The sequence below is a fragment of the Dermacentor variabilis genome, chromosome 9 (assembly GCF_050947875.1).
Source record: "Dermacentor variabilis isolate Ectoservices chromosome 9, ASM5094787v1, whole genome shotgun sequence".
Classification (NCBI taxonomy): domain Eukaryota; kingdom Metazoa; phylum Arthropoda; class Arachnida; order Ixodida; family Ixodidae; genus Dermacentor; species Dermacentor variabilis.
In genome coordinates, this window is record NC_134576.1 from 4,245,024 (window position 1) to 4,257,978 (window position 12,955).

Here is a 12,955-nt window from a genome sequence, read left to right on the forward strand (position 1 = left end):
CCTTGTCTCTGTATCATGCAAGAAGCCCTACCACGGGGATGTGATTGCGGAGCAAATTGTTGCACTATTGCTCACGGAAGGCATTTCCATTGCTAGAGGCATACTCGGCATGACTCATGGGCATGCGGAAGTCCTTTTCACAAACTTCAGCAACAAACGCCATCATATCTACAAGGGTATCGCAATTGTGTACTGCGACAACATCACCCAAATGAAAGATTGTTTCGCTCTACAAGAAACAATCGTGCTGCCCTCGCCACCTTTGCCGTCGACGTTAGCTCCACCCTGTCGCATTCGAAGCGGCAGCGCCTATTGGAGCTGATACACCAGTTCGAAGATTGCTTTTTGACTACATCAAAGGTCAAACAGTGTACCACCACTGACCAAGCACTGTATCATCACAGATGATATTACGTGGCCCATTCGACAAAATCCCTACCGTGCAACTCCAAAGGAACGTGAAGAGATTCAAGAACAAGTGAAGATGCTCGAGGAAGGTGTGATACAGCCTTTGAAAAGTCCCTGGGTGTCACCCGTGGTATTAGTCCAAAAGAAAGACGGCAGTTTGAAATTCTGCATCGATTACAGCAAATTAAACCAGGTCACGAAGAAAGACTTCTACCTGCTGCCACGCATCGACGATTCGCTGGACAGGCTGTGGCATGCACATTATTTTGCATCAATGGACCTACGAAGCAGGTATTGGCAGATCGAGGTCAATGAGTGAGATCATGAGAAAACTGCCTGCATGACCCCTGATGGTCTTTACGAATTTAAGGTCCTTCCGTTCAGTTTGTGGTTAGTGCCTGCTACTTTTCAGCATCTAATGGACACCATACTATCAGGTCTGAAGTGGCAAACATGCTTGGTCTATCTAGGCGACGTTGTAGTGCTCTCAGCTATATTTGAGGAGCACATAGGCCGGTTACTCACTGTTCTCCAAGCCATACGCCCGACTGGCCTCACGCTAAAACCCAAAAAATGTCATTTTGGTTTCAGTGAATTGTGCTTCCTCGGCCACATCGTCAGTCACAAGGGTGTACGACACCTGATCCAGCCAAAATAGACGCTGTGGCCTAGTTCCCCACACCGTCCAACAAGAAGGCAGTGAGGCCTGCCACCTTTCAGCGTCTAATGGACACCATAATATCAGGTCTGAAGTGGCAAACATGCTTGGTCTATCTAGGCGACGTTGTAGTGCTCTCAGCTATATTTGAGGAGCACATAGGCCGGTTACTCACTGTTCTCCAAGCCATACGCCCGACTGGCCTCACGCTAAAACCCAAAAAATGTCATTTTGGTTTCAGTGAATTGTGCTTCCTCGGCCACATCGTCAGTCGCGAGGGTGTACGACACCTGATCCAGCCAAAATAGACGCTGTGGCCTAGTTCCCCACACCGTCCAACAAGAAGGCAGTGAGGCGCTTCTTGGGGCTGTGCGCCTAGTACCGGCGCTTTATAGCAAACTTTTCATGTAGTGCTGTGCTGTTAACACGCCCGACACGCGACGATGTTCCCTTTCTGTGGGAGGAAAATGAACAAGTAGCATTTAGCGAACTCTTTGACCAGCATGCTCCTACAGCACTTCACACGGATGCGAGCAATGTTGGTGTGGGTGCCATACTAGTGCAGTGGCAAGACGGCTCCGAAAAAGTAATCGCCTACGCTAGCCAAACTCTCAGTCGTACGGAGGAAAACTAGTTGACTACCAGAAACGAATGCCTCACCATGGTGCGGACAGTTATCAAACTTCACCCCTATTTGTACTGCCGTTCATTCAAGCTTGTCAGCAATCATCATTCTCTTTGTTGGCTGAATAACCTGAAAGATCCATCTGGCCATCTGGGTGCTGGAGTCTCAGGCTTCAGGAGTTCGACATGACCATTATTTACAGATCATAGAAGAAGCACACCAACGCCGACTGCCTCTCGCGTTCACCCATCGAGTCCGCAGTTACCGATGACGTGGACGCTGCATTTTTGGGCGTTGTCAATGCCGTCACCATTTCACAGGAGCAGTACCATGACCCAGAGCTGCTCCCACTAATTTATTTCTTGGAAGGCCCCCCCCACCCAAGTAAAGACGTTCCGCGACTTTACGCCAGAGGACTGCCATCGTTTTGTCTCCGGAACGGTGTTCTCTATAAGAAGAACTTTTCTGCCAGAGGTAGCATGTACCTGCTTGTCGTACCGGCATCATTTCAAAAAGAAATTCTAAATGCATGCCATGATGAAAGCATCGCAGGTCATCTAGGCTACACGAGAACATTGTCCCGACTCCGATGAGAGTATTACTGGCCGAAGCTGCCCGCTGCTGTAAAACATCACGTGCAAACATGTCATCATCATCAGCCTGCTTACGCCCACTGCAGGGAAAAGGCCTCTCCCACACTTCTCTAACTACCCCGGTCATGTACTTATTGGGGTAATGTTGTCCCTGCAAACTTCTTAATCTCATCCACTCACTAACTTTCTGCCACCCTCTGCTACGCTTCTCTTCCCTTGGAATCCAGTCTGTAACCCTTAATGGCCATCGGTTATCTTCCCTCCTCATTACATGTCCTGCCCATGCCCCCCCCCCCCCCCCATTTCCTCTTCTTGGTTTCAACTAAGATGTCATTAACTCACGTTTGTTCTCTCACACAATCTGCTCTTTTCTTATCCCTTAATGTTACACCTATCATTCTTCTTTCCATAGCCCGTTGCGTCGTCCTCAATTTAAGTAGAACCCTTTCCGTAAGCCTCCAGGTTTCTGCCCCGTACCTGAGTACTGGTAAGACACAGCTGGGTTATACACTTTTCTCTTGAGGGATAATGGCAACCTGCTGTTCATGATCTGAGAATGCCTGCCAAATGCGCCGCAGGCCATTCTTATTCTTCTGATTATTTCTGTCTCATGATCCGGATCAGCGGTCACTACCTGTCCTAAGTTGATGTCCTAATTTCCCTTACCACTTTCAGTGCCTCGCTACCTATCGTAAACTGCTGTTCTCTTCCGAGGCTGTTAAACATTACATTAGTTTTCTGCAGATTCATATTTAGACACACCCTTCTGCTTTGCCTCTCCAGGTCAGTGAGCATGCATTGCAGTTGGTCCCCTGAGTTCCTAAGCAAGGCAATATCATCAGCGAATCGCAAGTTACTAAGGTATTCTCCATTTAATCTTATCCCCAATTCTTCCCATTCCAGGTCTCTGAATACCTCCTGTAAACATGCTGTGAATAGCATTGGAGAGATCGTATCTCCCTGCCTAACGCCTTTCTTTTTGGGGATTTTGTTGCTTTCTTTATGGAGGACTACGATGGCTGTGGAGCCGCTACAGATATCTTTCAGTATCTTTACATACGGCTCGTCTACACCTTGATTCCGTAATGCCTCCATGACTGCTGACGTTTCGACTGAAACAAACGTTTTCTCGTAATCAATGAAAGCTATATATAAAGGTACAAAGCCTAAAAGCAGTGAAGAAGAAACTACGAATAGGAAAGAATCAGATGTATGCGTTAAGAGACAAAGCCGGCAATGTCATTACTAATATGGATGAGAAAGTTCAAGTGGCTAAGGAGTTCTATAGAGATCTATACAGTACCAGTGGCACCCACAACGATACTGGAAGAACGAAAAGTCTAGAGGAATTTTAAATCCCACAAGTAACGCCAGAAGAAGTAAAGAAAGCCTTGGGAGCTATGCAAAGGGGGAAGGCAGCTGGGGAGGATCAGGTAACAGCAGATTTGTTGAAGGATAGTGGAAAGATTGTTATAGAAAAACTGGCCACCCTGTATACGCAATGCTTCATGACCTTGAGCGTACCGAAACCTTGGAAGAATGCTAACATAATCCTAATCCATAAGAAAGGGGACGCCAAAGACTTGAAAAATTATAGACCAATCAGCTTACTGTCAGTTGCCTACAAACTATTTACTAAGGTAATCGCAAATAGAATCGGCAACATCTTAGACCTCTGTCAAGCAAAGGACCAGGCAGGATTCCGTAAAGGCTACTCAACAATAGATGATATTCACACTATAAATCATGGGATAGAGAAATGTGCAAACATGTGCCAGAGAGAGAGAGAGGAGAATTCAGGAAAGGCAGGGATGTTAACCAGTCAATAGTCTGGTTGGCTACCCTACACTGGGGGATGGGAGAAGGGGAAGAGAAAGAAGGGAGAGAGAAGGCATAGATACGTGTACGGACAGCCCTTCAGTTAGAGTCGCTCGAGCAAACCAGAAGTTCTGAGAAAACACATAAGTGCCTTCACTGCCTTCTGAGCCGATGATCGGTCGGGACGGTGCTCTAATATGGTCTGTTCACTCAGAGGACGATCGTCTAGTTTCCGCAATGTGTTGGACAAAGACTGTCTTTGTGCTTGAAATTGTGGACAATGGCACAATAAGTGGTCAATGTTCTCCTCGCATCCACAAACATCACATGCAGGAGTATTAGCCATTCCAATTAGTGCTGAGTAGGCATTCGTGAAGGCAACTCCAAGCCATAACCGACACTAAGAGACGCTTCACGTCGGTGTAGACCCGATGGAGGTTTGAGTTGAAGTGACGGGTTCAGTCTGTGCAGTCTTGTGCGCCTTGTAGGTGCGGTGTTCCACTCTGCCAAGGAGATCGTGCGTACTAGAATGCCAAGTTGCCTCGCAGCGTCGGTCCTTGAGAGAGGAATAGGGATGCAGCGGTCTTCTTGGTTTGACGTCCGAGCTGCCTTATCGGCGTCATCATTTCCAATGATACCGCAATGACCTGGTATCCACTGAAAAGAGATATCATGGCCTTTTGCTATTAAGTGATGAACAAGTTCCGCGATTTCGCACGTGAGCTGATCACGAGTTCCATGTCGGAGAAACGACTGCACACATTGCAAGGCCGGCCTTGAATCGCAGAAGACTGCCCATTTTCTAGGACTTTCAGCGTTTATCACTTGAAGCGCGTCGCGGAGAGCCGCGAGCTCTGCAGCTGTAGACGTAGTGACATGGGAAGTCTTGAACCGCTTGGTTATTCTCATTGCTGGTATAACTAGAGCGCCGCCGGAACTGGTTGATGTAGTGATGTAGTTGAAACGCGTTGAAAATCGCTTCGTGCGTTACGTTATCGTACGCTCCTTTAACATCCAGAAGAAGATGCAAAGCACCTCCCGGTAAGCCTGAAGGTTTCTTATATCTGGTCGAGGTACCAGGCCAGCCATTCGCCCAAGTTCAAATGGATTTCCTGGGCCCATTTCCAACTTCTACAGCTGGCAATAGATGGATCATTGTTGTCACCAAGTACCTGACGCATTGGGCGATGACGAAAGCTACCCAGCGAGGCACAGCAGCCAAAGCAGCTCATTTTTTCATCGAACACATTGTCCTGAGGCACGGCACCCCCAAAGTTGTCATCACAGACAGGGGAACTGCCTTCACTGCCCAACTCCTTGACTCGGTTCTCAGACTCAGTGGTAAAGACGACCGGAAAACAACCGCATATCATCCCCAGACGAACGGACTAACTGATCGTCTTAATAAGACCCTCAAAGACATGGTTTGCATGTATGTCGACGTAGAACACAACAACTGGAATCAGATTTTGCCTTACGTTACCTTCGCCTACAACACCGCTCAACAAGAAACTACTGGAACGACACCGTTCAGCTTAGTCCACGGTCGCGAAGCCACGACGATGCTGGATGCCATGCTGCCGCACGGGTTTGACGACATACCTACCTATGTTGCTGAATTTACCCAGCGTGCCGAAGAAGCCAGACAGCTTGCCCACGTACGTATCTGCATTCAGCAAGACCAAGATGCGAAACGATACAATGTTCAACACAGATCCCTTTTCTACACTCGCGGCGACAAATTATGGGTCTGGATACCCATACACTGTCGTGGACTTTCCGAAAAACTCCTACGACGGTACTTTGGGCCATACAGAGTGATCCGCCGCCTGAGCGATATGAATTACGAGGTCGTCCCTGACGGTGACAATCGTTCCAGTTGCCGCAATCACTGACCTGAAGTGGTGCATGTGGTAAAGATGAAGCCGTGCCTGCCGAACTAACTTCTGATTTTTTTTTTTTTTTTTTTGCATCTTTAACTCTGCGCTGTTATACACTGCCCTCATACGCTTAAATTGCGCATCGGGACAATGCTTCCTTTGGAGGGACGCAAATGCCACGCCTGTACTCTGTTGAAGAAGAGGACAACGCAAGTGGGCATGAGCATATTTGTCAAGGTGCAGTGAGGAAGAAGAATTCGCGGTTGCACTCATAATTAAAACGGCGACCTGTTGCTGTGCCCTGCTATACGACCCCTTTCTTGACGTTGCGACAATATGTTCGTTTTGCCTGTTACAAATAAATATTTCATTCGAAGTGCTTAAGTCGGTTGACAGTATAGCTATGCTCCATTATTGAGCGCAGGACATCCATACATTGTCATTTACATGGGGAGATGTGTACACTGTGCTGCGTGGGGATGCTCGACTCTCACGCATCTCCTGATGTTGTTTTCCCTGCGTGGCTCACACGTTTCCTGTAATCTGACTTCTCCCTGTAGCTAAGCACCGCAGTGGTCAGTGTGGTTGCAGCGTCTACGAGAGATGGCACGAGTGTTGTGCTGCTAACACCACTTAACAGTGGGGTTACTTGGGCACGACAGGGCTCTTCCTCTTCGGGTCGGGTCGGCTTGAGCGGCACGGACGTTGTGGGCATGCACCGATCTATGCTTCAAGGGACCACCCTGGGAAAGACTCAGGAAAACGACACCAGAATGAATGAACACGATCATTCAAACGCACCACCTTTTGCGTGACCATACGCGTGAGCGATTAGGTGTTGTTGTCCAGCATGCGGGCGAAAATATTCACTCACTATCCAGTTGCAGTGAATTGGACTTCCCGATTTGCCGCACACCCATCAGCATGTTCTGTGGATAGTAATTAGTCTAGCAGGCGTTAGTGTACGAAAGGCGTAATAAATACCGTTGTGATTGTTTGCACTACTGTGTTGTAATTTCTTTGTCCCAAGAGCATGTGTGAGACCTCACAGCTGCAATAGACAACAAGTCATATTTCGCATGCTAATGTGAAGGTAACTTGTGCTGACTGAAATCAAACTATGCTATCACGTCAGCAGTTTCATGTATTGATCATCACGGTGTCGCTGCAGTGGTTTCTCACATCTCCTTTCCTATATGTCCTTGCACAAATTTTCCCTAGATGTGAAATTTTTTTTTCTAACCAGTGTCTAATATCCCTAGATTTAGAAAATTTCCCTAACGTTAGCAGCACTGGCACAGCTGTGCACATGTCTGGCATGGTGAGTGAAGCCTCTTTCAGCGCAACATGAAAGCTGTTTGTTCACTGAAAGGTTCAATTTTTCAGCCAGTCTATTTTGAAGCAAAGCCGATTGGTGAAGATGTTTCCACCAGAATCCATAAGTTAAAAATTAAATGGGAGAAGTGGGTACCACAGAGGGCAGCCCACCTCACATGGCCCCACTGCTGTCTGGCTGTGCAGCCACATGACCCCCAGCCCAATCCTGTGCCATGGCACCATTCAACAGTCAGGACTTGCTAAACAAGTGGAACTGCATAGTTGGCTCTTATGTTTATTGTAACACAAGGTTATCTGCTTTTTTTCTCCCTGTGGTTCTTTTTTAATATTATGCTCAGGAATTATAAACGTGCATCATGTGCACAACCTGTCCCTATCTACATCCATCTACATTGCCTCAAATGCAGCCCTGCTTCTTTTTTTTCTTTTTGTGGATAATGGTGCAGTAAGTGAAGATGCACTTTTGGAAGAGTTGCCAATTGTTGGCACTGACCTTGAGCCCCCTCAGAATCTGGTAGACGAGAAATTGAACATGGTCGTCACTCAATCGTTGAGTCCGGATTATGTTGTTCAGATCAGAGCCCATCAGATGGTTCACCAGGTACCTGCACCACGTAGAAAGGGTTCTGTTATTATTGCTGAAAGCTGGTTATTATGAAACATGGTTGCAGCACTAAGCAAGATGAAACACAAGCACGAGATGCATAGGACATGAACTGGATTGACTACATAAATGATTACCAACTCATGCATGTGATCATTTGTGTAGCAAAGCCATTTGATGTCCAGTGGCATGCATTTCTTGTTTTTTAATAATACGGAGAGTCAGTCATCAGGCCCTTCAATCCATTGTGTTCTTCAGGCCACCTGAATGTCTCCCCTCAGTGGCAAACCAGATTTATCTCCCTTTCTCTACTGGGCCATCTGTTTGCATAGTACATGGCTGCAAACCCACACGTGGTTAGTAAATGTGGGCTCAGTGTCTGTATGACTTTAGCCATCCTAGTGGATTGCAATCTGTAAGAGAGTTTCTAAACCATCTATGCACATTTTTGTGTACATATGTAAATATCAACACAGGACTAATAATGGCTAGATACTTCAACTTACCATGACGGGATTATGGGGTTTAACATGCCAAAACTACGATCTGATTATGAGGCACGCCGTAGTCAGGGGACTTCGGATTAATTATGCATGGGACACTGATTTTTTTGCATTTCGCCCCCATCAAAATGCGGCCGAGATTTTACCCCGCTACAACACCGTAGCTGCTAAGGAATTTACCACACCTAAATTGGCAGCGCTGAAAGGTCCAGCGCTGATAAATTTTCCTGTCAACTTTTTTTTGTGCTTGTGTGTCTATGTACTGGATACATAGCTCAAGGAGTGTTAATCAGTGCTGATACTGCTTACCTTTCAAACCCCAACAAATATGATACACAAGCACTTAATATTCTAATGACATTAAGCGAAAAAAATGGAGCTGGGCAGGCCATGTAATGTGCAGGTTTGATAACTGTTGGACCATCAGGGTTACAGAATGGGTACCAAGAGAAGGAAAACGCAGTCGAGGACAGCAGAAGACTAGGTGGGGCGATAAAATTAGGAAATTTGCGGAGGCTAGTTGGAATCGGTTGGTGCAACACAGAGGTAATTGGAGTGGAGATCGTAGGGAGCCCGAAAACATATACACTCGATCCCGGATATATCGAACCCGGATATATCGAATTATTGCCTATATCGAACAGTTGAAAAATCCCCTTCGAAATCCCATGCAAAAGTATAGCGCTATTGTTCGCGTATATAGAACTCCCGTGCACCGGCATATCGATGTATCGAACTCCGTGCTGAGCTGCACCCCGGTAATTGCGCTTCTCCCACCATACCCCGCCACTGCAAGTGCGCTTCTCCCATCGCATAACACCCCCGCAATGCGCTTCTCCTCACGAAGCTATCGCGATGTTGCCGCGATCTCACGCGCCCCGCCCCGCACTCTGAGAAAGGGGCGTGTGGGTAAAATGCACGTGACAAGGTGCACTTGGAGTGCGATTGGGTGTGAAAGGGATGCGGGAGGGAGAAACCACGCTGACCGCAGGCGGCAGTTTCCTGTGTTTTGGTTGGCTGACACCGTTTGCGCAGCGGGACGAACGAGGTCAGTGCAGCTTGGGCTTGTAGTAGTGCGGAGACGCGGAGTGGTGCATTTTTCGATTCGCTTTGTTCCTTTTATTCACGAGGCCAACGCGAAGGCTTGAGACTCGTGTGGTGCAGTGCTGTAACGATCCACCCGGGTTCGTGAACAAGGGAGGGCTCGAGGCACCCTCCGTTAGATGGACGCTCCGCAGCGTGGTGGTGCTGAACGATGACTGACCGCCGAGCAGCCGTGCTCGTTGGTTTTTATTGCGGTGCGGAGACCAATGTTGCCTACCGAGCTTGGCAGGCCACCGAGCCTGGCGGCGAACGAACATTATGCCTGAGGGGGATTCACTTGCTTGCTACAGTTTTTAAGACAATCCACGCTTAAATGCCCAAGGGACAGCGTCGGTGTGCCCTTCCAAATACTTGGCTAGGGCTTTTAGCTCCGGGTCTCCTCGTTGCTGTTCGGCGAAGTCTTCCGCACTTATTATTCCAAGGAAGGCGTCGTCATCCTCGTCATCTTGCGGCGGCGGGTCAATGGACGCAAACGGCATCTGAGTGTTTTCGTCCGGACTTGTAGTCTGAGGCTCCAGCGTGCCAGTCGTCCTGAAGGGTCCTTTAAGTTAGCCAGCCAACACAATGCGTGATGGTCGCTGACCACTTTGAATGGCCTCCCATATAGGTAAGGGCGGAATTTTGCTGTAGCCCAAATGATGGCGAGGCATTCCTTTTCAGTCGTAAAATAATTGCCTTCCACTTTTGACAGCGACCGGCTTGCATAAGATATCACCCGTTCAAGTCCGTCTTTACTCTGTACTAGGACGGCACCGAGGCCTAGGCTACTGGTGTCAGCGTGGATTTCGGTATCGGCGTCCTCGTCGAAGTGTGCAAGTACTGGCGGCGACTGCATGCGTCGTTTGAGTTCTTGAAATGCATCGGCCTGCGGCGTTTCCCACTTGAACTCGACATCACATTTGGTTAGATGTGTCAGCGGTTCAGCGATGCGTGACAAGTCCTTGACAAAGCGCCTGTAGTGGGCACATATTGCAAGGACTTTGCAATGGCAGCAGTCTTCTGCGGGTCGGGGCAGACTCCAGATTTGCTGAGGATGTGGTCTAGAAACAGAAGTTCATCGTAAGCGAAGCGGCACTTTTCCGGCTTCAGAGTAAGCCCTGATGGCCTCTAGTACTGATTCAAGCCGTCTAAGCTGATCGTCGAAATGTCCGGCAAAGACGACAACGTCATCCAAGTATACGAGACAGGTCTGCCACTTCAACCCTGCTAAAACCATGTCCATCACGCGCTGGAACGTTGCAGGCACCAAGCATAGTCCGAATGGCATAACCTTGAACTCGTAGAGGCCATCTGGGGTGATGAAGGCAGTCTTTTCGCAATCTCTCTCGTCGACTTCTATTTGCCAGTAGCCAGACTTGAGATCCCACGACGAGAAGTATTTTGCGTTGCTGAGCCGATCTAATGCGTCGTCTACCCATGGAAGGGGGTATACATCCTTCTTCGTGATCTTGTTCAGACGACGATAATCGACGCAGAAACGTAGGGTTCAGTCCTTTCTCTTCACCAAGACTAAAGGAGATGCCCACGGGCTTTTTGACGGCTGGATGATGTCGTCGCGCAGCATTTTGTCGACTTGGTGCCTTATAGCCTCACGTTCTCGCATAGAAACTCCATAAGGGCTCTGACGGAGTGGTCGAGCGCCCTCTTCGGTTATTATGCGATGCTTTGCAACTGGCGTTTGTCGAATCCTTGATGACGTCGAAAAGCACTTCTTGTATCGCCGAAGTAAACTTCTGAGCTGTTGTTGCTTATTCATGGGGAGACTTGGATTTATGTCGAAGTCTGGTTCGGGAACTGTGGTCATCGGGGTATATGCGGCAGAATCCGAAAGGACAAACGCATTGCTGGTTTCCAGAATTTCCTCGATGTATGCGATCATAGTGCCCTTGATGATGTGCTTGAACTTCTGGCTAAACTTTGAATGAATGAATGTTTGATGTTTTGTGGCGCAAGGGCCAAGTATGGCCAAAGAGCGCCATGTCCGTGTTAATGGGCTTGCAGTGAAATTATGAGTTCGATGAAGTTGGTGTGACGTGGCTGTAGAGGGGCCTTAAAAACGGTCGCGCTAAAGCGCGCAAAATCTGTATAATAAGATTATGGCGATGACTTATGACGTGTACTGTGAACATTAAGATACATTTAAATAGAATGATACGATGCGTAAAATATCTAAGGTTATAAGATATGCTCGAGCACTACTGCCTCCTTAGAGCCCTTGAAAAAACAAGGGCCTGGAGGCATGTGCTAGGCAAAACTTATCGCAGCGGCATCCTCTGGAGCGAGGATGCTCTACGAATTTCTTGGGCATATAACGTGTAGTACGACATCATTTAAGAAGCTTAGGACTGTCTTGTTGTCAAAAAGCGGTTCCTTACCAAGAAACATAACCGGGTGTAGAGGGGTGTGATGTTTGTAAGCAAGCGGAAAATGTTTCTTTCTCTCCGTTTCGGCTTCCCGACACTCCAGGAGCACGTGGAGGACAGTAAGCACCTCACCGCATCTACCACAGATTGGAGGTTCACTTCCAGTAAGCAGATAATTATGGGTGCCAAATGTGTGTCCTATTCTGAGGCGACAGAATAGGACATCTGTTCTCCGAGATTTTGTTGGGGAGGGCCAAAAACCTAACTGCGGCTTTATAACGTGCAGTTTATTATTTATCTCTGCGTCCCACATGCGTTGCCAGTGGTTTCGCAGTTTCTTTCGTATGTAAGGTTTCAGATCTGTGAGAGGCACCAAATCAGTATTATTAACAGCAGGGAGTGCAATTGACGTAGCCATCTGGTCTGCCAAGACGTTACCTTCGATTCCCCTGTGGCCGGGTACCCAGCATATGATGATTTGCTGGTTAGATAGATAAGTTTTGCATATGTCGGAATAGACCTCAGTAAGAACAGGATTTTTATGTTTGTAGGGTGACATTAAGGCCTTCACCACACTTAGGGAGTCTGTATATATTACGGCTTTTTGGAGTTTTGCTTTCTTTATATGCTTTACAGCCGACCATATAGCGTAGGCCTCTGCCGTAAAGATACTTGTTTCTGGATGTAGTACATCGCATTCCGAAAAAGAAGGACCGACGGCTGCATAAGATACTCCGGCATGTGACTTGGAAGCGTCTGTGTAGAACTCTGTGCACGAGTGTTTGTACTGAAGTTCTAGGAAATGAATTCGAATTTCTACATCTGGAGCATGCTTTGAAACTTTTAGAAAGGATACGTCACATTCTGTGACCTGCCAGTCCCAAGGAGGTAATAGCTTGGTTGGGCGCATTAAGCGGTGCTCCAGGAGTGGGACATGCATTTCATCGCTAAGCTCCTTCACACGCAGCGAGAAAGGCTGTCTTATAGACGGACGGTTGCGGAAAAGTGTAGCATACGTCATATCGGTAATGGTATTAAGACATGGGTGTTCAGGAATGGAA

The 12,955-nt window shown here is 47.7% G+C and overlaps 1 protein-coding gene across 7 annotated transcripts in view; it reads right to left on the reverse strand.

Moving 5' to 3' along the window:
• The window catches only part of p38b (p38b MAP kinase), a 516,218-nt gene that overhangs the window by 344,433 nt on the left and 158,830 nt on the right, over positions 1–12,955 (reverse strand). For all 7 annotated transcript variants that reach the window (XM_075670644.1, XM_075670640.1, XM_075670639.1 and 4 more), the window contains one exon: positions 7,814–7,925. In XM_075670644.1, the coding sequence (XP_075526759.1) occupies positions 7,814–7,925 (112 nt within the window). The remainder of the gene's footprint in view (positions 1–7,813; positions 7,926–12,955) is intronic.